Below are 27,870 nucleotides of genomic sequence, written 5' to 3' on the forward strand. Positions count from 1 at the left end.
TACTTCCACAAAGAATGAAAAAGGTGACAGTAAGAAAACTCCAACCAAGGGAATGCCAAAGTTGTCACGAGCAGAGGAGGTAGATGAAGTACCTCCTTCTTTGGAAAAGAAGAAATCTGGCTACCGTAGTTTTATGGCAAGAGATGGTCCAAGGGCCCTTGGATCAAAGGAAATTCCTCAGGTGGGTTAGAAAGTCCATGATCTAATTGTTAATTCTCTTTTCTAGCTGTCACTCATTTTACTTTAACTCAGTGATAAGAATTTTGGTGTTACACTGTCATGTAGATCAAGATGACAACTTCTACTTGATTATTGAGTATTCTTATAACCAGTTTGCTGGATAATGTATGTATATTCAAGGGAGAGGTTACCTGTTAATCACATCTGGTAGTTGAACAACCATTTCTCAAAGCTCCTAATGCAGGGCTCGACACTAACTTTTCAACTTACTAGCCAAGTGGCTAATGACATCTTAGATGTTTATAGATATTACGACAATTTCAGTTTGTTGACTAGCCAAACTGGCTAGTGAAAATTGAAAACCACTAGCCAAAACTGAATTTCTACTAGTCTGTGGCTAGTGGGTTACCATTAGTGTCGAGCCCTGCTAATGGTTTGTTTTCCATCCTTTTGTATTCCAGTCAGAGATGTGCAACAAAGGAAAAAGAAGATTATTTTAATTAAAGCTGGTTTAGAAAATCTGCCAATAAATGTCACAGAAAAATGTTTTAAACTCGTAGTTTTATTTAGGAAAAAAATTAAATGTATTTTATTCTTTTACTCTCAGTTTTTCTTTTCAAATGTTGGATCAATGTCAGTGTCTGAGAAATCATGCACTGACATGGGTGGGGTACATGTAGGTGTGCCTTTACTCGGATACCAAATGTTTATGGTGCTTCCCAACAGATGGTACTATTTTTTTTTGTCCCTTCTAACTTTTCAATTTGAAAGGTATTAAGAGGCCTTCAAGGAAAGAATTATTCATTTTGCTTTGTATGTCTCCTCGAGTCATGCATACTCTTGTTGATTTAATGTTTAGGGAGAAGAAAACTGTTTGGAAGGACTGACGTTTGTTATTACTGGAGTCTTAGAAAGTATCGAGAGAGATGAAGCAATTGATCTGATTCAGAGATATGGTGGGAAAGTTACCCAATCAGTGAGCAAGAAAACAAGCTATGTCGTTGTGGGACGGGATGCAGGAGAAAGTAAACTTTCTAAGGTAATGGACAGTTCAAAACAAAGAAACAAATAGAGCTTTAGAAACAAAATTGAAATGTAAAGGAGGTCATTTGTTATGGCGGTGGACATCCAAAGGTTGTGTGTTGAAGTTGAGTGCTACATGCAGAAAGGATTGATAAGTAGTTTGAAAAGTGTTGGTTTTGCAGAAACTTATGTAGGAATTCACCATTTGATAAATTGGGTAGCTTGTAAAATTCTCTTTTTTTTATCCCAACACTTTTACTTTCAATAATTTTTTTCCTTAAGTCATTGGCCTTCAATTGAACATTATATTTTGAGTTTATGTAAAATTCTGTGCCACCACCACATGAAAATTGGTGATTATAGTTTACAAGCAGATATTCGGGAATATTAAAACAGTCTACAAGTGAAGTGTGGAGGCGTGGTGGCCTCATGGTTAGTGCGCTCTACTCCGGATCAAGTGGTCTGGGTTTGAGCCCTGGCTGGGACACTGTGTTGTGTTCTTAGGCAAGACACTTTACTCTCACAGTGCCTCTCTTCACCCAGGTGTGTAAATGGGTACCTGCAATTTAATGCTGGGAGGTAACCCTGCGATGGACTAGCATCCCATCCAGGGGGGAGTAGAAATAATCCTAGTCACTTCATGCTACAGAAACCGGAGTTAAGCACCGGCCTAATGGGCCACTAGGTTTGTAAACAGACTTTACTTACTTTTACTTATATTGAATGAAGTAGCTTGAGGAATTATTGGTAGCTTGTGACTTTGGTTTCACTGTTTTTTTTTTGTCTCTGGTACTTCACTCTTAGGCTAAGCAATGTGGAACATCACAAATAGATGAAGATGGTCTGTTTGAGCTTGTCAGAACAAAACCGGGTAATGCGACCAGCTATGAACCACCTAGAGTGGAGAAGAAGTCTAAGAAGAAGGAGAAAGCTGAACCAATGGAGGCACTCAGCCAAGGAAAAGATCACTCTGAAGGTGATTTGTCACAACTGAGTGAAAGATCTGTGACTTCTCCAGCGACACAAACACCATCATCATCACCTGCGCTGAAAGGTGGGTGCTGCGAATTCTTTCAACAATTACAACAGGGGCATAATTTCAATGGAAATTTCCTCACCAGTAAAAATTAATATCCTATTGTATGGTAGTTACATTTAGCAAATACTTTCTAGGCTCTTTCTTGTGTGTGTTCAGGTGTAAGTTGCTAATGACTTTTAAGTATGTGCTGTACCAAAACAGTGGCACATAAGCCATAGGCTAGTCTATGATGACTGATTACATATGCTAATCATTCATTTATTCATCCTTCTCTTTATCTTTTCATTTATGTATCAGTTTGCTCATTTTTCCATCCTACCATCTATGGGTCTGTGTTTGTCTGTCTGTCTGTCTTTCTATCTGTCTGTCTGTTTGTCTATCTGTCTATCTGTATGTTTGTCTATCCGTCTGTTTGTTTGTCTGTTTGTCTATCTGTCTATCTGTATGTCTGTCTATCTGTCTGTCTTTCTATCTCTCTCTCTGTCTGTCTATCTGTCTGTCTGTCTATAAGTTTGTCTGTCTGTCTGTCTGTTCTTGTGTGTGCTTGTTCATCCTTCCAATCAATGTTTATCAGTCTGTTTACTAGCCAGCATCCCCATCCGTTCCCTTACAGCAGCGCCAACCAATCAGTTTAATCAACTATTAATTTTTTCAGGTCACTCACCCACTTTCTTATTAGCTCACCCACCCACCCACTTTACCTATCAGTTCACTTCTTAGTCCAGCTGTCTGTCCATATAATTGTCTGTCCTTCCATCTTTGCACACTTTTTTAAACAAAGTTTAGTTTGTTTTCCTGTTTGTTTGTTTGTTTTGAAATTTTTGATAGTAAAGGTCATTTGTTTCCTTTTATTGTTTGTTTACTTGTCTGTTTGCTTTATCCAGGAGAACCAAGTTTGCTGTGGGTGGACAAGTATCGGCCTCGTGCTGTAAAGCAGATTATAGGTCAGCAGGGTGATAAGAGCAACATGAGAAAGCTGATGAACTGGCTGAGAGACTGGGAAAAGAACAGAAAGAAACCAGCCTCTAAATGTGAGTGTGCATCTAATTCTAGGCGTTCTGTGTACAACATCCTGTGTCATGTAACTTGCTCAACGAAGGATCAAAAGGTTGTACTCCAAGCCCAACCCACGTGATTGTGATGTATTCTTGGGTAAGGTGCTTCACTCTCAAAATGCCTCTCTTTCGCAAAGAATGGAAGTGGTTCAGGCAAAAACTCAGAGGAAGCAGATGAAATGTTAGGGATGGCAGGGCTTGACACTAACTTCTTTTCAACTTACTAGCCAAGTGGCCAGTGACATCTTAGATGTTTTTAGATGTTACGACAATTTCAGTTTGTTTACTTGCCAAACTGGCTAATGGAAATTGAAAACCAGTAGCCAAAACTGAATTTCTACTATTGTCTGTGGCTAGTGGGCTACCTTTGGTGTCGAGCCCTGGAAGGTAACTTGATGCGGAAAGAGCAACCTTGTCTAGAGGGAAGTATAGATATACTGTAACATACCTGATGCTACTTGAACTTGGATAAGCTTCAAACAGATTGGCTTTCTGTCTCTTTACCCTTCAACTCCCATCAGTGATCAAGACTGAATTTCTCCTTACAATTTTTTTTTTTTTTTTGGCTTAACCCTTTAAGGAATAAACTTTTTAAGAGTATCAAGATTTTCCCTTGCTCACAAAGAACACGCTATTGCTTTTTGTTTTTTTGTTTGTTTTTTTCTAAGTTTCGTCTTTCCGCTCACCTTATGCGATCGATAAGATGCTGAGATCAGGCCTTAGAACTAAAAAGTGTTTCATAAACGAGAAGTTATGATATTAGAAACAGAAGCAATAGTGGAATACTAAATCCCTTGTTCAATGATGTTGCTTATCACTCGCAAAATAGGCCCGCATAATTTATGTTAAACATTCTAAGAAGGGGCATTTGCTCAAATTACAAGCACAATATAGTAAATGGATAACAGTTTTAATTCAGTTCCTTTTTTTTCTTCTACAGCTTCGTTTTTCAAGAAAGATCAAGATGGATCGTCCTTTAAGGCAGCTCTTCTGTCTGGTTCTCCAGGAGTTGGTAAAACAACAACAGCAACACTGGTTTGTGAGGAGCTTGGTTTTTCTTACATTGAAATGAATGCCAGTGACACACGGAACAAAAAGACTTTGGAGGAACATATATCTCAGTCATTAAGCAATAAAACCATGGATGGTTTTCTAACAGGTAGCAAAATTTCTGTAAGATTTGGAATGACGAAGGGCGAACGCTCGAAACGTCAGCTTTTAAACTCTTTACGGTGGCCAATTTACATTATTAACTAAGTTGATAAAACCAAATTACCTTTTCTTACTAAACTGACTTCACTGCATCATTTTCTTAATTTCACCTTTTTGCTGCACTGTACATGAATGAGTTATTATGGTAACCTAAAATGTATCATTCTAATAAACACATGCAAACTATCTTTATTTTAGCATGCTTTGTATGTGCGTGTCAATTGTTTTGTTCTCAACTGTACACTGCACTATTGTACAGTTCCTCTCAAAAGTAAGTTGACAGTCTCGACTAGAAACTCGATCTCTGATACTCGAAACTATCGAGAATCGAGGATCGAGATATCGAGTGTCGAGTATCGGGTATCGAGTATCGGGTATGGAGAGTCCAGGTTCGAGATATCGAGTGTCGAGTATCGGGTATGGAGAGTCCAGGTTCGAGATATCGAGTGTCGAGTATCGGGTATCGAGAGTCCAGGTTCGAGATATCGAGTGTCGAGTATCGGGTATCGAGAGTCCAGGTTCGAGATATCGAGTGTCGAGTATCGGGTATCGAGAGTCCAGGTTCGAGATATCGAGTGTCGAGAGTCGAAGGTCACGAATCGAGGGTCGATCCGCAGTGTCAATAAAGCTATTTTATTATTGCACGCAGAGCAATAGTGAAGGACGAAGTGCTTAACATGCGGCTTCTTTTTTTTTTTTTTGTTGCGTCAGGTCATAAAGCAGACCCCAGTAAACATGTTCTCCTTATGGATGAAGTTGATGGAATGGCTGGCAACGAGGATAGGGGAGGCATGCAGGTATGGGGGGAAAATATCATGATTTTTACCTGTTTTGTTTGTTTCTGTGTTTGTGCTTTTTCCTTGTTTTTGCTTTTTGTTTGTGTGTTTGTGCTTTTTCCTTGTATTTGGTTTTTGTTTGTGTGTTTGTTTTCAGATTTGTTCTTACTTGATTTTTTTTTGTATGTTTCTCTTTGCTTTTTGTTGTTGCTATTTTGCTGTTGCTGTATTATTTTTGTCCGAATTACCTTTGGCCTCATTTTCAAAACGAGGCCTGGTACTCAACTATTCATGCGGAAGTGAGTTTAATATTCATGCAAATGAAAACTTACAGGGAAAGGATGAGTACCAGGACCGCTTTGAAAAAGAGGCCAAGGGTATTTCGGAAATGGGCTATTGAAGTCATTGTTTCAAACTTTGATTTGTCTTCTTGTTCTTCACTTTGGAAAAAAGCAACCTTTGACAAAAAAATTACTGTTAATTCCATTTATTGAACAGGAACTCATATCGCTGATAAAGAACTCAAAGATACCCGTCATCTGCATGTGTAATGAAAGGAACAGTTCAAAAATACGCAGCTTGGCAAATTACTGTTTTGATTTGAGATTTCAGAGACCTCGGGTTGAACAGATCAAGGTAATACCAAGCGTGCCGTTTTTTTTTGTCTGTTTGGTTGTTTGTTTGGTGTACGCCTGCATGCAGAATTCATATTATTATATCGTCTTTCTCAGTAAAGAATTTGAAGTTAGGAATAAACAGTACTGCTCTCGTGTATTACAACACCCCCACGCGCGTGTGTAATTCGTGGGAATTACACGTGCTTCCAGTGCGTGTAGTTATGTGCGTGTAGTGGTTTACACGCCTGTATTTTGATTCGTCTTTTGTAGTTGACTGCGCGGAAATGCGTGTACTCTCACACGAATGCGATCGCTGTGGGAGTTTGTATTTAGACTTAACGATTTCAAACACATGTCTCAAAGCCTTCGTCAAAGCGAAATATGAAGCTATAATGAAACTCTGACGAAAGGCTAACGCTCTAAACGTGAGCACCAGAAGGTCTCTTCGGTGGGCAGTTTGCAATGTCAACTCTGTTGATAAACTAAACTACAAAGTCTCCTACTGCGGGATACATGTTCGTTTTGAAAGTGTCGGCCTTCAAGTCTGATCTTACATATAAATGGAGAATCAAAGATGTGTTTGTTTTTCAGGGAGCCATGATGAGCATAGCATTTAAGGAAGGACTCAAGATACCACCCCAGGCCATGGAGCAAATTATCGTGGGCGCAAACCAGGATGTTCGACAGGTAAATTGACAAAATTAACTCCACTGACATATGGATAGAGCTGCTTTTTTGCATTCAACTACCAAGCACAATTTAGCGAGACTCTCTCCCACCCGAGCACCGATCAAAAGTAAGTTGATACTGTGTTTCAAAGTAGTATATTTTTATGCTACATAGTGACATAGCCTAAACAAAGAACAATGGAACTTCCATTGTAGAGCTTTTGATATGGAAGCGGGTGAGAAAATAGCATATTGAAGAAGAAAGGTGTGTGTTGAAAACCTGAAGTTCTAGGCAAACAAGAGGGGGGGGAGGGATTGTTTAAGAGGGAGATTTCTATAGTGGTTAGTATGGGGGTTCCAAAGTGTTCACCGTTGCTCAAGACTTAAAATAGTGATCTCGTGATTGTTTGCTCGCGTTTTTTGTTTTTTGTTTTTTGTTGTTGTTTTTGTTGTTGCTGTGGATGTTTTGGTGTTGTTTTGTTTTGGTTTTGTTTTTTCCTTCTGGTTTGTTTGTATGTTTGTATGTTTGCCTTTGTGCTGAGCTAAACTTTCTTCAAATGCGAGAAAATGAAAAAAAATACTAAAGAAGTAATAACAGGGAGGGAAAAGTTAACGAATTAGGGGAGTTCAGGATATACAGGATTCAATTAGATTGAAAATGGTTTTTGCCGCAGGTTCTTCATAACTTATCAATGTGGACAGCTAAAGAAAAGTCGCTTAACTATGACCAGGCAAAGGAAGAGGCTGCTAAAGCGCAAAAAGACATCAAAATGGTAAGAAGTTTATCATCGAATGGTGATAAATTATTTATTGTATTTGTTTAAGATAACATTCTGTCCATGTCTAAACCGTTGCGATTCGTCTACGGTCGTTGACGAATCGTCACACCGGAAGTCGAGAGGCATAAGTAATATGTGAAAATGAGTACCATGGTTCGACGGAAGTTGAACCGTGTGTTAACGGAAGTCGAGGGGCGTGAGTAATGAGTGAAAATGAGTGTCATATATGAGAAAATGATAACATGAACCTTTCACATTCTTAAGGCGTGAAACGACTGAAAGTCCATCGTCAGAAAATTATAAAAAATGCAGGGGTAGAAAATGTTGACGAATCGACACGATTCGCACGGGTCTACTCGATAAGTTGAGTCGATTCGTCTCATCGGAAGTCGATTCGCAGAAGACAATCCACGACTCAAGCCTCACGACTTACCCTGCAGATCTAGTCGCCTTTATTTTTTACCGGTGACCATTGCGGCCCAAACGGTAGCAGCTTGTTGGATTACAGGTTGGTTTAAAGTCATATATAACAGTTGCATGGTTTAGAAAAAAAGTGACAGGAGGCCTTTTGATCGTCAGGGTGCATTTGATGCCGTGAGGAGACTTCTCTCTGGAGCTGAAAGTTCGAAGATGAACTTGATTGAAAAATCGGACATGTTCTTTTGTGATTACTCCATGATGCCTCTCTTTATGCAAGAAAATTACCTCATGGTTGAACCAGGCCAGGGCCGGTGAGTTGAGATCTCAGTACTTTTGTTATTCGCTTCAAGTTATTAGAGCAATTTTCAATTCACTTCCGAAAGTAATTCGGGATTTTTATGGTATTGCTCCACTCCGCTTTGTGATTGAATTAAGGAGCGGCGTGGCCGAGTGGTTAGGGTATTTTGGACTTGTAATCCGGCGGCCCGGGTTCGAGTCCTCCACCCTCTACCCGCTGGATTTGTTCTCGGTTGCCCCGAGTTTAACTCCTCGGCTGCGTAAATAGCCTACTGGTCTGCCTCCTTCCAGTGGGGATTTTTCATGCACTTCATGTTTATTTAAAATCTTTGTTTGATTTATTTGAGGGCTACAAGTTCATCAGTCGAATTACTGTTATGTGTTACCCTCCTTAAATAAAGTTTCTGGACCAATAATTATAATTATTGGTCCAGAAAACTCACGTTATCCTCTCAACCAGTCAGATTCAAAACTTAAACCCACCGCGACTGCGTTTTTCCGCGCTTTGAGCTTTGAAGAGTAAAGAAAGCAGGAGGGATTGGATTAGGTCTGGTCGAGAACGACCCAAACCTCCCTCGTTTTCGCTCGGCCACTTCTATGGCGCCTTTACTACTTCGTTCTGTTTTACGAACTGAATGTTTGAAGCAAGTCAGTCATTTACCAACCATTCATTGAAACTTTTTAGGTTAACTAATAAGTTCATTTAGGGAAAAGACACATCCTCGTTAAAGAGTACTTACGAAAGTGGATTGATTCGTAATTTCGATGTTATTCTTATGTTTTTTTTTTTTTTTTTTTTTTTTTTTTTTTTCCATGCGTGATTGCCTTATCTAGTGGTGATATAAAGAAAACGCTGTCACTCGTTAGTCAGACAGCCGACTCCATTTGTGATGGAGATTTGGTCGAAAAACTCATCAGGCAAGGAGGCAACTGGTCCATGTTACCCATGCAGGTACGAGATGGCGCTTGACAAAATTTTGCCTTCGTGATTTGGGTTTTTATTACAATCCCTGTCGCTCTTGTCGTTCATCCACAGGGAACTAACCCGCGTAGCTGGCGTAGGAGAAATGCCACCCCCCCCCCCCCCCACACACACACACACACACACACACACACACACACACACACTAGGCATAAATTCGCAACATACCGAGAAGTATAAATTCCTTGGTTCGTGTTGCCCGCTTAACCCTTTTTTCCCCTAACATTAGTAGGATATGTTCCCATACAAGGTGCTAAGGAGAATTGGTCCAGCAATCTAGAACGTTTTTAATTGGTGATCATTTCCTTTATTCTCCTGACCTTAATGTGTGATTCAGGGGCGATATTGTAATGAGAAATTAGATGTAAGTCGCTCTTAAGAGGTTAAATGGTTAAGGCAGAGAGGAATAGCGCGAACCTCTCTGTCATGCTTATACTCGCTCAATAAATGCCCATAAGAATTAAAAGTAGCAGCCAAGTAACATTCCAGTTTGACCTTAGTGTTGATTTAGCGCTGCTGGATTTTTTTCAGGCCATGTTTTCGTGTGTGATCCCGTCAACCTTTATAAGCGGGGGAATGGGTCAGAGGATCGAGTTTCCTCAGTGGCTGGGAAAAAATTCCAAATATGGCAGGCTAGACCGCATGCTTCAAGAATTGAAGGGTCACATGCGATTGAGGTAAGGGTATTTGTGGAATGTGACCAGTGTAATAAAGAGCATTTCCATCGGGTTATCGTAGTAAACTCTCAGAATCAAAGAGAGTAATCAAAGGTAGCCAATTAGACGCGGAAGTAGAAACTGGAAAATTTCCTGAAGTGCGAGAAAACGCAAATAATTAAGACGCGTTGTACGTGTATTCGGTACAAAAGGTTTTGGCTGTTATTGTTGTGGTCGTTGTTTTTTGTTTGTGTTGTGTGTTTGCTTTTTTAGCAGTCTGCATTAAGCATCAAAGCAAAACCAAAGCCTTTCTCACTCCTAAATTCGTATTATCATTGTTATCATTATCAGTATCATTATTCGTTGTCATTATTATTACTAGTAGTAGTAATACGTATTGTTATTGTTATCATTGCATTTGATTTTATTTATTTATTCATTTTTTTTTCTTTTTTGTATTTTTTCGTATTTTAATGTTTATTGATATTTTTTAGCACATCCGGAAGCAAGTTGTCAATGAACATGGACTACATTCCTTATCTCAGAAAAGTCCTCACCAGGCCGCTTATGACTCAGGTATGTTCGACGGAAACTCGTTTCTGGTGTGAACTTGCTCACTTGAAAATCAATCAATCAATCAATTTATCAAACAATCAACTAATAGGCCAATTGACAGTTGTGTACTTAGTTGCCAAGCCTTTGATTTGGAGTGAGGCCGGAGATGACCTTGTTTTGATAGAGATCAGTATCTGGCTAGCAGGATAACAAAGTAATTTACATTAGAAAATCACCAACGTTTTTATTATAACCAGGTCACCCTTGGCCTCAATTCTTTTCAAAGGCTTGGCAGCCAAGCATTTAACTGTAAAATGGACTATTCATTAATGGATTGACCAAGCAATTAGTCTGATTTATTTTAACACGTTCTTGGAACTGTCATCTCATTACTGTTTACTAACCATTTACATCCTAATCTATATATATAAATATATATATAAAGTGTGACTTGATTTTCGTAGAACAGTGCTCAATACATAGAAGTAGAGCGAAGTATATATTGTGGGAGGAAAATATATATATAATATATAATTTTTTTTCCATACTCTCCGCATTTTCTTTGGCACTAAGAAGGAGAATTCGTTAGACAATCGTGGATTCTTAGTTTGGTGATCATTTCTTTCATTCTCATTGTCTTGATCCCGTTTCTACACTTAGGAATCAGACCAGATTAATTCTGGTGTGTCCAGTGTCATTCAAGTCATGGAGAACTATGATTTAACCAAAGAAGACTGGGATTCTATCATTGAGGTTGGTCAATTTGAAGGACAGAGAGATCCAGTCGCGTCGATTCCTTCAAAGGTTTGTGCATTCCTGTTGGCCGCTAAGACATGAAAATGCGTGGTGTTTAGATTTCAGTGGTGGAGTCATCCGTGGTGTATTTGGGGCAGTGACGACTGATTGCCTTTTTTTTTCTGAGCTTCCCGTGATAAATCCCAAGTTTAAAATTGCCCTGCAGCTTGCTCGCCAGCTACATTACTCTATGTTCTTTATGAGTAACTTGGGAAAATGTCATTTATAATCGCTTTGAAATTTTTATGACATTTCTCTTTAGGTGAAAGCAGCGTTCACACGAACCTACAACAAAGAAAGTTTTAAGACACCTTACGCCATTCGCGCGGCGCCAAAGAAGGGACGGAAAGGCGGAGCAGAGGACGGACAAATGATGGAGGAAGAAGGAGAAGGAGATGTGGTTGAACAACAGGACGACGACGATGATCTGGAGAATAACCCCATGATCAAGGCGTCAAAGAAACCAGCCAAAGCAGCAGCAAGGGGTGGGGCAAAAGGCGGAAAATCAAAGGAGGGTGCTAAGAAACAAGCGCCTACATCAAAGGGAAAAGGACGAGGAAAAAATAGAAAATGATAGGTTTGTGCGGGGAGGAGCACCTTCACTGGGAAAATAATCGACTGGGAGGACAAGGATCGATTTTAAAATGTATAGCAATGGAATAATAGCTTTAGAGCGGATGACAAAAGTGAAAAATTTCAAGGAAGCCGAGGCGTGTCTTTCATTGTTTTCTGCGATTTGACTGCTTGGAAAGATGTGTACATCCAGCCATCCGCGAAATTCTAACCAAGAAGTATGATTCTTTAATCCAGGTCTTCCTTAGCGTTGCCTTCCTGACTGCTTGAGGTCTCTGTCATCCGAAACATACAACGCACACTATAAAACACGAGCAATGAAAAAGTAGACCCGATGCTAAAATTACAGCGACGCATCATGCCGAGAGGGAATTCCTATTCAAAACTATTCCACTTAGAAACGTACGTTTCTGTGATTTCAGATTTGAGCTGCAAGACGTTTGTGAAACGATTTCATTATCCATGGTCTAAATCTACCATCGCTTTTAACTCAAATACCTGAATTACACGTGTGATGGGGATCAAGGAGGCATACTTGTGTCGCCCAGGACTTACATAGGTGGCTGTATAATTGTTAACTAACTTTACCCTCTTTTGACTCTGTTTGCGGAGCAAAAATTTTTTTAATTTTCGTTTTCTTTTTTTTGCCGTCTCACGCGTCCGCTTCTCTCTTTTTGTCAGCTGAATAGTTCTGAATGGATGAAATAGATGAGAGCAAAGCTGCTCGAAATGTCAAAATAAAATTAAAAAAATAACGACAACAACAAATATAAAAAAACAAGACGAAGCGATGAGGCATCAAATACTTTGTAGCACTCACGCGAAAATAACATGGCTGAATTTTATAACCGTATAACTATTGTCTTGACACCAACTTTCACCTTTGATGGTGTTATGAATTTTACATGCACCACTACCATACATTTCTTTTTTCTTTTATAAAACTTTGACTCGTAAACAACGTTGTTCTGTTGGTGTAACATTTTATTTCTTAAAAAAAAAAAAAAAAAAAAATTGTTTAGCCACTTTATGTACTTTACAGTCCTCCGTCGTGTCCTGTTTCAGCTTTGTGCGAACTCTAAGAGTGACTAACATCTACTTTCTCCTTACAATTTCCCCTCTGAATCACACATTAAGGTCAGGAGAATGGAGGAAATGATCACACGAACTAAAGAAGCTCTTGATTGTTAAACAAATTCTCCTTGTCAGCACCTTAGGAAATGTATAGAGAACAGTATGGAGAATATGCATGCCGATATTAGGTTGTAAAGGGTTAACTCTGTCCAAGAGATTATAAAACTCGAGCGCAGACAAGCCTGAGGGGGTGTAAGCGCACAGTATGGAAAATTCCATTTTTATGCTTGTGACAGCTTATGTTATATTTTTTGAATTCGTAACGTTTAAGCACGTGAGAGAACTCGTAGAACGTGATATTATCCATGTTTTGTGTCGAGAATCATGATGGATAACCAGGAACAAAAATTCATACACCGTAGTTTCTCTGATTTAGTCCAACCCCTCGGTCTTTATAATTCGTAAGGATCAGCTGAAATTTAACGGACAAAATTAAAGTAAACAACAGCGTTAACCTGTAGTTTGTTTTGTTTTTGTTTGTTTCTGCGTTTTTCCGTTTTTTTTTTTTCTTTTTTCTGTTTTTGTTTTAGCTCTGTTGATTGTTGGTTTGTTCGCTTCTCCATTTGTTTGTTTATCTTTTTTTTTTTTTTTTTTTTTTTTTTTTATTTTCTCCAGTTCTTTGTGTTTATTTGTTTGTTTGTTAGGTTAGAATGGAGTGAGGAGTTCATGCCACTGCCTTTTTGCTGTCATTTGCTGTCCAATTTGCTGATCACCAAATAATGTCGTGATATGAGCGTTGTGGGGTTTGTAGGATATCGCTGAATCTATCTTACTCATCAAAGTGAAGTTAAGCGTCCCCTGCTTTTTAACGACTTTGAGGTGAATAATTATTTTAGCCTAATGCTCAGTCACTGTAGGCGTTTATTCTTTCCCCTCCTAAACTGATTTTACTCTCGCCTAAGCTATTCTATCAGCGAAAAGAACGACTTCTAATCAGCAAGTCGTTTCGTGGAACAGAAATTGTCTTCAGGATAAGCGTTCTTACCATTTCGAAGTGAACATCTGTACAACTCCACTCTAAGACAGGGCTTACCGTACCACTGAACTGGGTTGATTCGTACAAATCGAGCTGTCACAGACGGTTCTATTGTATTGGGCTTTACAAGCAATGGGTGAGAGGACCCACTGAACACCTGAAATGTGATCAAATGAGAGAATAGAACAGAGCGTACGATTCTGTTATTTTTCATTTCTATGATGGGGAAGCCTTTCCAGTTACCTTTTTTATCTATAAAAAAAAAAAAAAAGTTTGCAAAGAAACATTTCGACATAATTCATTTCATTTCAGCTGCAAAAGATCGTGTTACAATTTGAACAGCATCTCGCCTAAAGAAGGGTATTTCTCTCAGCGGACATTAAAGTAGTAGCGTGGCACAGTTCTGATATATAGCAAACAAAACCAATCATGGTTTCGTCATGGCAAGCGTTCTCTTGCCTTTCGTGAAGTCTTCTTGTTTCTACTTGGAGCTTTAACTGCCAAATGATGACATCGAGGTTCCCTCCGATTGCCTGTTTTGGTTTTGGGTTCTCGAAACGCGACTGAAAACTGCTCCATTTGAACAGAAACAAAAAACGGCAAAGGTTTGAAGCGAGGCGTTAAATACAGACACTGATCACAGAATAGTTAAGATTACATCATTCCTTCTACCTTAGTTCCCAGTCCGTTTTCGGTGTAGTTAAACCACGTGCTACCATCCATGCTGAAACTCAGAGTAAATTTGCGCACGAGCCAATATTTAGTCTCCTGACCTTGAATGGCCATGCCTTTTATTTCATCAGCGTAACCCAAGTCTACTTGAAAATATGGTTCGGCATTATCGCTGAAAGATAAGGGAGTTTGCATGTTGATTACATGCATTTTTTTCCATAAGGAAAGCAGTCAGGGCATAGAGGAATTTGAACGATCTTTAAGAATATTTTTCTGCGTTATGTGCATGGATTGACAGACGAAATGAAAGTCTGCATTGGCTTAGTGGAGATGGTTGTAAGATCGACATAAGTTAACAAAAAAGTAGTACCTGAGTACAAGGTAGTAGGGAATTTTTCGTCGAGCGTTCAACTCGGTATATACAAAGTATCTCATGAAATAGTATAGCGAATGACTGAGATATCGAGTTGAACACAAGAAGAGAAATCCTATATCTACGAGTAACCTTGTGTGATTTTTTTTTTTTTTTATCGTATTAAGACCATAGGCCACAATCCGAGAAATTTTGGATAATCGACCTTGGATTGAAAATTGTAAACGGTGTGCCATTCATTCGTCAACCTGACAAAGTGGCGCGAAGGGTGAGTGACGTGTTAGCAGTTGACTGGCGATATGAAACACGTGAAAAATGCCGTCATTTTACCCTTGCGTTGTGTCGGCTTTCTCAGGGCTGGAAATCCTTTTATAATACCGAAGTTTTTCAGTATACAGTATTTGCATTTCTATGCCTTTCGGAAGAGAGAGCTTTAATCATACCCATTTGGACACCAAGCACTTGTTCTGTTTCGAAGCCTTCCGTAGGATGCCGTATAACTCTCGCCTAATGCAGAGCTGCTGTAAAGTTGAGAGTCACTCAGTAAACCGGTCTGTAAACCATAACTGCAGTCTGAAGGTTCAAGACAAAACTAAGACATGAATGATAAAGTGAATTCTTATTAACCATGAATAGCGCCGAGCTTTTTCCATCTCTCGCAGCGTTGAAGAGAAAAAATAGTCAATAAAGAGAAAAAGTCGGCAACTTGAACAATCAGTCGCTGTAACGAAGGGCTAGAGCTTGACTGCAAGCATTAGAGACTCTTTACCGCTGCCAATTTAGATTACTGTCTTAACTCTGTTGAAAACCAAATTATCTTGCAATCAGAGTGAAAACCGACAAGTAATATTTTTGATAGCGCTAATTTGCACACTGCAAAACAAAACCTTTCAATATTGGTGTATAAAAATTTCATAGAGGAAAGATCCGAAACCTTCTATAACAAGACATTAAAAGATGATGCAAGAAAAAATAAACACATTTTTACCTGGATTTGGAAATGTGTAAACTCGTTTAAAAGCGTCAGATCCCTCGACACATTTCCTGCCTAATGCTACCACGTCTCCTTTCTCTGGAATATTACCACTGACAGACTGCAGGCACAATCCACCAGGGCTGTACTTGATTGCCTTCCCATAAGCCATTCCACTGGTCTTTTGAAATCTAATTCAAAATTAAAACTTAAATGATACTATTTTCTCTCGGCTCTGCGAAAACTGTTGTTTAAGCTTGCCAGTAGTTTTAGGGAAATGGAATTAGTAGTACATTTTACTAAGAGCGACTTCCAGAGGGTGAGACGGCGATAACAAAAAGGAAATTTTCCACCCTTTCTGTTTGGTTGGGTGTATTTTTTTTTAGCTGTTTGCTGGATAATGCATTGAAACTTTGAGAAGAAACACACAAGCCTCTCCCTGGGGAGCAGTGTCAAGAAATTCTTCACCATTAAGGAGAAAAAATCGGGTCATCCTCGGTGTAAAAACCTGACGAGGTTTTCTTTGTTTCATGAGGTATTGTTTGGCTGTACGCTATTGTTTATGATGATTTGTTGTCTTTGTTTTACGTCACTCGTGAACTTCACAGGTTTTTACACCGAGGATGAGCTAAAAAATCTCAATAAAATACATGGTTAAGAAGAGAGAAAAAACACATCTGGTTGGCTTTTGACAGTGCACTGAAAACACTGCTTACTGATGGTGGAATATGACCATATCTGATAAGGGTGGCAAGATTCTGAAGAAACTGTGGTGCTGCTTCAGTGGGAGTAACACAGTAATTTTTATCAACTGAGTCGGATAATGTAAATTAGCTATCGTTAAGAGTTTCGCTCTCACGAAGGGCTAACGCTCGAAATGTTAGCTTTTAAACTCTTCACGGTGGCCAACTTACATTATCAACTTAGATGATAAAACATAAATTACCTTCTTACCCCCACCGACGCGCGCAGCACCACAGTTTTTAATCAGAAACTTGCCCCCTTTATCGATATCTGATGAGGTTTTTGTTTTCCTGCTTTTTAGTTAAATATAATTATGCATCAGTTTTTCAAACTTGAATTAAACCCTTGGATCCCTAAGAGTCAAAATCTTATTTTTCCTTACAATATCACCCCTGAATCACTCAGTAAGTTCACGAAAATAAAGGAAATGATCACCAACCAGAGGCTCGGATTGCTAAACTAACTCTCCTTGCCAGCACCTTAGAAAATGTAGACAACAGTATGGAGACTACGTATGATGCACGATCCTCGCAGTAGAGAGCGCTATTTATGCAATAGCGAAAATCAGACCTGAAAAAAATCAGGCCTGTACGGGATTCGAACCACTGACCTCTGCGAAACTAATTCAGCGCTCTACCAATTGAGCTAACAAGCCAACTGGGAGCAGGCCGTTAAGTTGATTCGTAATAAACCCGTGATGATAAATCAGATACAATGAATATATGAAATTCAGGTCTTATTTTCGCTACTGCATATATAGCGCTCTCTACTGCGAGGATCGTGCATCATACGTATCTATAACCGCAGTTCAAAATATATGAACTTTCATAAATTCATTGTACCAGTATGGAGAATATGCATACTGAGGTTAGGTTGTAAAAGTTGAAGAGAAACTCTTTGAGCGTCAATCTTCACCTGTGTGTTTTATCATCGCAAGCACTAAACGACAACCCGACAGGGGTCCCCTCAGTTGGTACGCTGTCATTAATCATTGGCTTGACGCACATTTCAGAGCATGCGTGCTGAAGGGAGCCATCCTTGAGTAGAAGAAACCATGACGAGTCACTTAAACAGTCTGTGTCAAATACTAGAGTTTCTGATTCATTGACAACACATGAGTGGGATTTGGGGCTGATACATAGTCCATTCGGGCTTCTTAGTGGACTGTGCTTTGGAAAACCTGAACAAAAGGAAAAAATCTTCTTTTCATCCATCTTTTCGTCTATCCGACTAGCCTACCACACATCGTTTCCAGCCCTTCCTCCCTCCTCCAACCTCCCGTCATCTGGTCTGTGTATCGTCTGTCTGTCTTTGAGTCTATCTAAATCTATATGCCTTTTGTCACAGTTGCTGTGATCTGATTGGCTAAGCTCTTGGATATCTACTCCTTTAGTAGATGGGAATCAAATAAACAGCCCGATTAGTGTGCTGTTACAAAATGAAAAAGGAAAAAAACAAGACTCATGCTGTTCAGTTTTGCTCGATTGCGATTGATCATTCGTTCTCGATTTATATGCTCAAAGTTTATTCGGGTGCCTTCCTCGTCAACTATCACATTAAATGCAAATTTCGAGCTCTTGGTATAATTTACCAAACACCATCACTCAGTTACGAAGCTGAAAAAAATTAACTGCTTCAAGTTGCCTTTAAGTGATAACCAGGAAACGTGAGATGTCGATGCTAGTTCAGAACAGTCATGAACATGGGCTCTTTCATCTGCGTCACACAGAATTAGTGACAGACTGCATGCAAAGGATATGTAACCAGCGAGGGTAATTTTGATTCACGCAGAGAAAACTCGCTAGTAAGACAGCGAATAATAAGCCTACCACCGCAAGGGGGCCATGGCTTGCACAAGAGAGTTTCACGCGAGGGTCCCAGCTCTGAGCAGTCTTTTCCACCGTTCGCAGGTCGTGGATTGTTGCAGTACCTCGCTTTGACTTTGTAACCGGTTGAACAGGTCTTGCTACAAACGCTCCACGCTGACCAAAAGCTGTAACCACCGTTGACTCAAGTAGTCATATGATATTATCCATAAGTATTGGGTCAGAAAACAGAGAACTTTTAATAACTTACATCTGAAATAGACCGGTCAGTATCTATCACTCGAGGGTGGGGAGACAGATGTTTTGTGGTTGTGTTATAATTAACCCCCCTCCTCTCTCCTCCCTGTATTATTCTAATGATCTCCCATCGGTAGTCAATTTTCTCTAGTCCCCCCCCCTTTATACTCTGTTGACGACTGACCCCCCTCAGTTTCTCTGAGAATCATGTGATCCTCTAAGTCCTCCCACCCCCTCCCCTCCCCCCCCACTTCTCCAGGGCGCTAACACTTATACATGTGTGGAGTTTGAAACAGTTTACCTCTACAGTGAATCTTCCGAAGAGAGCAAGACACAAACTGATACCCAAGTTCTTATCTTATCTTTACCTGGCAGTGGTGTCTCTATTGGGCAAATGAGGTCTGGTTCCTTGTAATCTGAGAGATATAAAATCAAAGCTTAGTTCGGCATAGAAGTAAGATGTAAACTGCGTCTCTACTTGGTATACCACATCCTTAGTGCACTAAAAAACTCAAACAATAAACCTGCCTTGTCTTAGCTCCTTTAGCCAATACCATTTTCTCCTGGGAAAGGCCATTTTGCCAGAAATCCATGGAGAAGGAAGAAAGGGCCATTTTTGTGGTGCCACAAAGGTCCCCCAGGGTATATGTCCCACAGACGAATCACTCGTTGTAAGTAATGCCAATCGATTTCGCCTTGGGAACCAAGGCATTCGATTGCTTATGGCAAACTCTCCACTCGACCAGTCGTTAAATCGTTTAACCATCATAACGTCTGTTTGATTAGGAAAGTTTCCAGTGAAGGTGTAGTGAGTCGGAGCTTGCCAAATTCCACCCCAGCATCCTGGCTGAATTGCATCGAGTCGATACAGGAACGGGCTGTTATTGGTCGAATCATCCTTGATGATGTCAGCTTTTCCTAAAATGGAAAAGTCTGCCCATCTGAGCTTACCTGCCAGTGCGTACGCATTTCGCTGGAGGACTGTTCTTTCATTCCAACCCTTGTTGGTGAGTGCTTGTATCTGTGTATCGTACGTACGGTTTTAGATTAAAAAATCGTTTTGCTTTTTATCTTTCAAATTCACTCAAATAGAGCGTATTAAAGCAGTTGAAAACGTAGAGAAATGAAAGGTAATTTCTCGTCCGACTCATTTACAATTGCGATTAACTTTGTGTCGTGTTCCCCTTAGTAAAACATTAAGTGGTCAATTTGTGAGATCTGGTTAACCAGATCAACAAAAAAGTGACCCGTAACGTTGTAAGAATCGGAGCAGCCTTTCTGTACAATCAAATGATACGGATTGGAATGGCAGATTTACCAATAAAGTCCATCCCCCGCCAAACCTTCTGGATTGATCACAAATTGTTTTGACTGGCTTTGTGCAGGGTCCATCCAAATGCAGCCGGTAAACTCCATCACGTTCAAAGCCATCCTCAAAATACTGCTTACAGCTAACTGTAAAACAAAATCATAATATTAAAATCTGATTTAAGATATCAAAGCTTTTACATGAAAAATTCAGTACAGTTATTTTTGTCGGAAATTTGACGATTGGATGCTCTTAAAAGAATAGAGAAAATTATCCGAGAAAGGCTTTGAACAAAAGGATAAAGAAACCGGATTAAAATTAAATCCTGGCTGAGTGCTAATGAGCCCTCAAACAACTGGGCCCTGTGAGAAGAGAAGAACCGTAAAAGTAGAAAGTCTAGCCCCAACAGCACGCCACAGAGTTCCAAACAGAGCCATTCTATGCGAATTCCAACCTACTCCCGTTAAAGCTACTTTGTCGTTTAATGTTGGCCTCCTATGACTCAAGCATTCCAATAAGAAGTTACGGGAAGCGCAAAAGAAACGAAAAGGAAACGAAGAAGTAAGTCAAGAGAGGGATTCGCTACTTCCCTGAGAGTAACTCGCAGAATCAGTTTAGTTCGGTAAATCTTGCCACCTCCTCTGTGTACCTGACCTGAGATATCATCACAATTAACCCACAATATTTTCTAAAAGACGAAATTATTTCCTGATTAAGCATAAGAGTGTTTACGGAAAAAAACCAACAAACAAACAAACATTTTGACTTACCTGTTGTCGCCAAAATTGCGAGGATCTCAAACAATAAAACAGGTGACAAAACTCGTGACATACCGTACGCCTTACGACAAGTTGTTTCCATTGTTTCGATGTAACGAAGTGTTATCATAAAAAGAAAGGTAATGGAGGGTAAAGTAAGAAATGCTGGGGCAGTTTCGGCCAAAATTTGTGAGTAAGAAGTGATTGACTAAAAAATAGTAGAATTAAATTCACCCCATTATGACATCATTGCAAGAAATGACTTTTTTGCGATTCACTACCCAAGTCCATGACATTGACGTGAAAATGACATAAACTTGACATTTCTTATGTCGTGTCAGTGGCTACCATAATTTGTTACTAAGAAAAGAAGAGAACTCTTCAAAGAAATTTGAAAATTGTTTCTTAATTGCTTAACTTCCGAAGACTAGCAGAGGGTCTGGATGGGGTTAACTGACCACTGACAAATGGCAACATTTTAACTGACAACTGACAAATCGCTGAAAAACTAACTGACAACTGACATTTGTGGTGGGCTTTTACTTACAACTGACAAAAGCCCGGATCGCCCTTGGTATCCTAAAAACTGGATGTAAGGTAAGGACAGTTGATCTATTGTGTTCAAAGAAAGTACATTTTCCATTACATATCAGTAGGAGTACGCCAGAGTGTCCTATTTCGTTAATAATTACCGCATGTGCCATCCACATGAAGGTCATGTGTCACATATCAGTTATATGGTCTTTGATACCCAACTCGATCGTCAACTTACGCGATGGCCGTGAATGCTGGTATTTTAAGAGCTGTTGTAAGCTTTTACTGAATTAAGTCGGAAACGACATTGGAGCGTCAAAGAAGCCGCATTCCTATCAAAGATGTTAAAACCGCACTGGCGCTGATAAAGCACCCTACTTCGTTTCTTGGTCTAAAGGACTTGTCTAGTAAATATGGCCTCGGAGATTTGGATGTAAATCTTTATCACATGGCTCCGAAATCAAGCGGCAAATGCGATATGATTTTGCGCTAACTACCGACGAGCAATGGAATTTGGAGCTTCCTACCATGCTGGCTGGAACAGGAAGCGAATTAAACAGTATGTATTGGAGTGGTTGGTATTGGTAGATTTATATCAGTTAATAGCCTACTCTTTATCATAAAACGCCCATTAGATGTCGACTTATAAGCACCGTCAGAATTTTCTCATTCTTGAATTCATGTAAATTATGCTTTCTGTAGATTATAATGACATAGCTAAAGTGACTGTGAAAAATTTAATAATAATAATAATAATAATAATAAAAATAATGATATCTATATAGCGCCTATCCAATGATAGATCTAGGCGCTTAACAAAGTGAGAGGAAATTCAAAATTAAAGTTAATTAAAGTAAATAAACTTAAAACTGAAGTAACAGCATATAAAGTCTATTCAGTCCTAATGGCTAAAGTAAAATCTTATGTGTCTCATAAAACTCAAGTCTCACTTAAACTTCTCGAAGAAGGAATGCACCGCCTGCACAACAGCATAGCTTCAATTAACAACGATTATCTCCAAGATATTGAATTGAGCACATTACTCACAACAGTTGTGGAGAATCTACATGCAGTTTCACATTTTAAGCATGAGACCTTCACCTCATTACAGTATTTCCAAGACTTTGGATTAATTACCAAGGAGTCGTTGAAGAGAGTAACGAAATGGGCAGCCAAGTATTCATGAAAAATCCTACTATCCTGACCCTCAGACCAGCCCGGAGTTTGCAAATGTAAACTTTATGCGACCTCTACCTTAAGTAGAGATCGACCCCGAGATTGAAAGTGCTATGAAAGAATTTTTGGAGAAATATCGTCCCTTAAGGCAAAGGACAGTTCGGGAGGAAACCACCAAGGGCAGGGCAGGGGCTTTACCACCGGCCGTTTACACGGAGCAACAAGATTCCACGAAAGTGGACTTGTTGGCGGGAATAGGTAACGATTTCAACTCGGGAGATCAGTCAGTACGGTTCAGCAGCAACAAAGGAGCTGTTCAAGCTACTGCGAAAGGTGGGAATGTAACAGATATCACATTTGTTTACAACTGTATCGTCGAAGTGTCAGCTGCTGATGGTGCGAACACACGCAGACGAATATGACACAGACTCAGAAAACGACCGTTTCTGACCAAGAGGATGAAGATATTACCCCAATTACGGTTTCTAGATCTGGGCGGCCAGTTCGCGCCCATTTTCGCCTGGGTTTCTTAGTTACGCTTTCTCTAATAACCTAGTTGAAAAGTACACAAAAGAACGTTCCTTTCCAATCATTTCATCGGAGCGAACCGCAACCGAAGCTTTGTAAAACAAAACATAAATCCAATATATTATGCTAGAGGACTCTTCACAAGTTTTGTTTTCTTTCTGATGATTGCACGGGAAAACGGAAGTTTGTTTTCAGAAGAGTCGTGACTGACTTAAACAATGACTGAAAGTCATTTGAAAGATCTTATTTCATTCCAGTACTAAGGAAAGGTAGTCCTCATTGTATCAGTTTTCGACTAAATTTTCGAGTGTACGCTATATATATGTGCTTTTCAGCTAAAATTATAGGGTCGGAAAGTAATAATTAACTTGCCAAGTTAATCATTAACAGTCATTTAACTGACAACTGACAAATGGCGGAAATTTTAACTGACAACCGGACATTCGTACCCACCCCCCCTCCCCATCCAGACCCTCCTAGCAGTGTGGCGGTCAGGACGTCGCGGTCAATATAATCGATAGCCTTATATTACATTATGAGACAAATGATTAAACGTTCATTTATCAACAAATCCACGATGAAGAACAACATTTTCTCTGACATGGTTTTAGTTTATGCAATATTTTCATATGGCAAGGTAGTCCAGAGGTAAATCTCTGACCGTCGGGATGCAGCTATACAGACTGTTTCCACTGAAATGGTCATAAGCTGCGTATTTTTGTTCGCGAAAACCGGCAGACTCAAAATATAAACATACACAGAACATAAAAAAAGTTTGGTAACCTCGCTTGCTTGAGTCGTGCTGGGGAATATTGGCCCAAGGTCGCTTCGCTCGGCCCGTACTGCCACGACCTCGGACCTCGGGCGAACAATAATTGTGGTTCTATAATTCTATGATACTGAAAAAACGACTTCTTAGTACTTTTACAATTTTGTTTTACAAAAACACCGATTTTTTTCTCTGTTCTTTAAACCCAATTAGTCCCGAAGCTTCAAAAATTTACACAACTTGTAGAACTTTTTCCTAAGTTCTAGAATCTATGATCAGGTGTTCTAACGACACACTCGAAATCTACAAACGTGTACGCCTTAGCAGGCCAAGTTGTACAGAAGTAGAGCATTCTACTCTTTTGTTGTCCACATCAATTATTCTAGTCTATATTTCAGTTTACCCAAAGGAAGGCCGATGTTATTTCTGAGGCTTGCTTCATTGCAAGGACCGGAGATCACCATGATGAGCTGAACCGCGATGTACCTCAGCGTGATCGCAGTCGCTCTGACATCGTCAGGATTTGTATGAATTTTAATAGTAATGTCACGTTGGATGCATTTTTAAGTTTAATTTCATCAAACCTGTTTTGTTCTTTTTTGTTTTTAAACACGAAACTACATATACTAGAAGAGTGTTAGTTGTGTTCAAGTTGTATTACCGGATGATTCGTTTACAGTCTAACTGAGCCTGCAATCCTCCAAAACTCTGATTTTCCATTTCGTTTTCTCCTTAAGGATTTTCGTCCTTCCACGAGTTATAAGCATTAGAGTTAACACTTATATTTTCATGGGCTTAGTTTTCCACCGGATAGTGTCTGTGTTACCATGACGTCATAATCTTTATCATATTACAGTATATGAAACGTGATTAGTTAACAGATCAGTCGAGTTAGTGAACACACGTGTTTGGATATCTTCTTGAGAACTAGAGCCGCAAATATTGTTAAGTATATTCATTTTATGATGTTTCGCTTTCCAGTATCCTGTTACGTTTCTAAAGCTAAATACGTCGAATCAGTTAGCGTTTTGTGATCTTTTTTCAGTTGACTTTTTTCTATCCAAGGACATTAGAGAATGAAGTAAATGAGTGCGACAACGACCGTTTATCGAGTACATGTCCGATACAACCACAGTCTGTCTCGCACATGTCAAGTCATTTTCCTTGTCGATGTTGTCATCACAAGTGTATGTTTTGATTCTATCAGTCCCCCGCTTTTCTCACAGTTATAACTTAGAGCGGTTGCTTCAAAATATAGGTAATCCCCTCCCCCTTCCCCCAGCCTCACCCCTCCCCCTCTCCCCGCCCTCCCCCCTCCCCGCCCTGCCCCCTCTCCCCCCTCCCCTCTCTCCCCCGCCCTCCCCCCTCTCCCCGCTCTCCCCCCGCCCTCCCCCGCCCTCCCTTCCTTTTCCAGCCCCCCCTCTCCCTTGCCCTCCCCTCTTTCCCCCGCCCTTCCCTCTCTCCCCACCCTCCCTCTTTCCCCCGCCCTCCCCTCTTCCCCCCCACCCTCCCCCTCGCCTTACCCTCTTCTCCCCCGCCCTCCCGCATCGAATTAAATGTATCAGTTTGTCAAGGTTTCGTTTCTTTATTCGTCCCTTTGCTATTATTCTTTATTTTTTCGTGTTTTTAAATCGAAAACATCGCTTTATTAGCCCGCACATATGAGGAAATTTGAAATATTCTCATTACAATATCATGAAATTCACAAACAATACACTGGAGAACCTTTTTTTATTAATAGCTTTGCACTAAGTTTCCAGTATTTACTACGATGTAGCAACAGCTTTGAATGAAAGTTTACTTGGTAATATGACGTAATAACCTCGTATTTGTGTATTTAACAACATATTCTTTAATAATGAACGTAAGTGATGTCCCACCACAGATCGACATCGCTGCCATTTCATGAAACCCTTTGACACTTTCAAGATCTTTATGAGAAAATGTTTTTTTCCTCATGTTATTAGCTCACTGTAAGAGCCCGTGGTCTCTTCGTTAGTTAGTGTCTAAAAGAAATCAGAACTCAACGGAAAGGCCATAGGTCAACCAGACACCTTTTAGGCTGATGGCAACGATATCTTTCTGTGTATCACAAGCGGTACCTCTACGAAATACATAGCGTGTTTTTGTTTAGATTCAGAACAGACTGTCAAAGCATATGATATAGATTATTATTACAGAAACAAAGGGAATAGTAGTCCGTTCTTCAAATGATTAAGAAATACCTATAACTCATACATTAAACAGGACCATTTAATACAAAACAAGCAGTACCTTTTAACAACTGTCGTAAAATGAAATACCTGTAAATACTTCCTAATAATTCTGGTCCATACTTTACAATTTCACAAGTAAATTTACAAAGTTGCCGTGGCGATTCATTTGATTTTGCTGTTGTTATACCAATTTGTTGTTATACCAGTCTAATTCCAGACTGTTAAAAAAAAGGCGTCTTTACTGCTTGACCTCAAATCTTCGCTGATCTCATTGAACATCGGTGAAAGAAGGTCAGTGAAGACTCTTATCGAAGGATTGATATGAACGAACAGGCAATACTCAAACCGAAGCTTCCAGAACATATAATCATCTGGAATTGTTTCCAAAATTTTAAGTTGCACAATGTGATGATCGGTCTGTGCGACAGTGGGATCTTTCTACATGGTTAGGGTGAAAAGGTATAACAAGTGAGACTCGATTTCTGAAAAAAAAATCTCCGTATTTGACTTTTGAACTATAGATAAGACCCTTTTTTTTCAAGGTTTAGAGCGCTATTCGAGTGAGTACCGTAGAAGAAAAACCAAAGAGATCACAATGGTCAACCAGAAATAAGAGAAACTATACCTTTAACACTTAATGAAAAAGTAAAAACAGCCGAGCTGCCTAAAGCGCGGGAAAACGCTGTTGACCAAGTCGTGATTGGTTTTAGTTTTGCATCTGATTGGTTGAGAGAGTGACACGAGTTTTCTGGACAGATCACAGAGCGAAGTAAAGCAAAGCTAATGCAATCCCGAAATACTTTCGACATTTAACTGACAATTTCTCTAAACATCATGGAGGCATACAGTCCCATACAGAAAGGAAACAAAAAAAAAAAAAGAACAACGTTCACCTTTTGATTTTTTATATCAGACCGATCTTGATTTCAATCCACATTAAAAAGTAACAACTAAGATTCAGTTTATGATCAAACGAAAAAAAATAGCGCCCAATTTTTGATCAGACACAATTAAGAATCTGTTTGGCCGAGTAGGACTGATAGTGACAGTTATATCCCCTGGGAGATACTTAGTAATTGAACACTCTCTATATTATCATCATTGTCAAGTCGTATTTAAATAGAAAAGCCTTATTGGTTGGTTGTTGATCAAACATAAAAACTCTGGTCATAAAATACTTTTGAAAGATAATTTTCTAATTAAGATATGCATTTACTGATATAAAGTACCGATTAGATTGTTGGCTATTTGCACCACTTTCCCTTCGCCCTCCCCTCCCACATCGTCGACCCCAATGAATAAATGACCGAAAGAAATAATGGCTGAAAGTAAACCAAGTGAAAAATAAAATGGGTGACGTTTGTGTTTCACAAAGGGTTAAATAATTAAACAGTTAAACTTTATTTGGCCTTTTAACTGAATGCTATCAGTCGGTTAGAATGCCAATCAATAAAAGCTAAATGGTAATGCTATTATCACCACAGTAGATAAACTTTTTTTACTCCAGGAACGTAATAGTCACTTGACCATGACCAGCGTTGTTGTAACAACATTCATTGTCCTGGTTGTTTCCATCGTTGTAAGAGCCTCCCCCACCCCCACAGGTATCATGACCACCATTTCCACTGCTTCCCCCAGAGTACCCTCCTCCTCCTCCTCCTCCTCCTACTCCTCCTCTTCCATATCCATAACCTCCACCACCTCCACCAAACCCACCATCGACATCATAAACCCAGGCTCTTCCACCCACCCCTCCCTGAATAAACCCCATACCACCTTCTCCACCAAATCCTTTGGTTCCATTAAAGTTTTCTCCACTTCTTCCACTGGAGTAAAATCCGCCACCACCACCACCTGAAATACAATGAATATATTAAGATTTTTTTAGTAAACAAAAGCGAAATTTTGTTTTTAATAGGATGTTAACCCCTTCGATTTTTGGAATTTTTTTACTCGTATTTTAAAACGCTCCAATAAAACCGTAACCGGCTCGGCCAAACCTTAATACAATGCTTTTT

The 27,870-nt window shown here is 39.6% G+C and overlaps 2 protein-coding genes across 2 annotated transcripts; one reads left to right on the forward strand and one right to left on the reverse strand.

Annotated features, from left to right (window-relative positions):
• The first annotated feature begins 37 nt into the window (after window positions 1-37).
• On the forward strand, window positions 38-12,657 carry LOC148737155 (replication factor C subunit 1-like). The gene is made up of 15 exons (XM_088747276.1): window positions 38-181; window positions 1,040-1,219; window positions 2,008-2,257; window positions 3,127-3,273; window positions 4,238-4,456; window positions 5,221-5,306; window positions 5,784-5,921; window positions 6,494-6,589; window positions 7,245-7,343; window positions 7,929-8,080; window positions 8,901-9,018; window positions 9,580-9,725; window positions 10,199-10,280; window positions 10,920-11,063; window positions 11,317-12,657. Exons 1-15 carry the CDS (start codon window positions 53-55, stop codon window positions 11,626-11,628), a joined length of 2,298 nt encoding a protein of 765 aa, XP_088603402.1. The 5' UTR covers window positions 38-52; the 3' UTR covers window positions 11,629-12,657.
• On the reverse strand, window positions 12,630-27,623 carry LOC148737156 (uncharacterized). Its single transcript, XM_088749271.1, has 10 exons — window positions 27,449-27,623; window positions 19,881-20,017; window positions 19,091-19,583; window positions 18,931-18,978; window positions 18,329-18,508; window positions 17,415-17,679; window positions 15,771-15,946; window positions 15,226-15,355; window positions 14,410-14,581; window positions 12,630-13,894 (listed from the first exon to the last, which is right to left on the reverse strand). Exons 1-10 carry the CDS (start codon window positions 27,621-27,623, stop codon window positions 13,691-13,693), a joined length of 1,980 nt encoding a protein of 659 aa, XP_088605397.1. The 3' UTR covers window positions 12,630-13,690.
• Window positions 27,624-27,870: the final 247 nt, after the last annotated feature.

This window comes from Stylophora pistillata, chromosome 2 (assembly GCF_964205215.1).
Source record: "Stylophora pistillata chromosome 2, jaStyPist1.2, whole genome shotgun sequence".
Classification (NCBI taxonomy): Eukaryota; Metazoa; Cnidaria; class Anthozoa; order Scleractinia; family Pocilloporidae; genus Stylophora; species Stylophora pistillata.

Coding starts and splice junctions, on each gene's coding strand:
- LOC148737155 (XM_088747276.1), top strand. CDS start 53: ATGCCAAAGTTGTCACGAGCAGAGGAGGTAGATGAAGTACCTCCTTCT. Junction 182..1,039: donor GATCAAAGGAAATTCCTCAG/GTGGGTTAGAAA, acceptor TTTAATGTTTAG/GGAGAAGAAAACTGTTTGGA. Junction 5,307..5,783: donor AGGATAGGGGAGGCATGCAG/GTATGGGGGGAA, acceptor TTTATTGAACAG/GAACTCATATCGCTGATAAA.
- LOC148737156 (XM_088749271.1), bottom strand. CDS start 27,623: ATGGGGTTTATTCAGGGAGGGGTGGGTGGAAGAGCCTGGGTTTATGAT. Junction 20,018..27,448: donor TGGTCATGATACCTGTGGGG/GTGGGGGAGGCT, acceptor TTTGTTTTACAG/TTAGCTGTAAGCAGTATTTT. Junction 18,509..18,930: donor AATAGAGACACCACTGCCAG/GTAAAGATAAGA, acceptor TGACTACTTGAG/TCAACGGTGGTTACAGCTTT.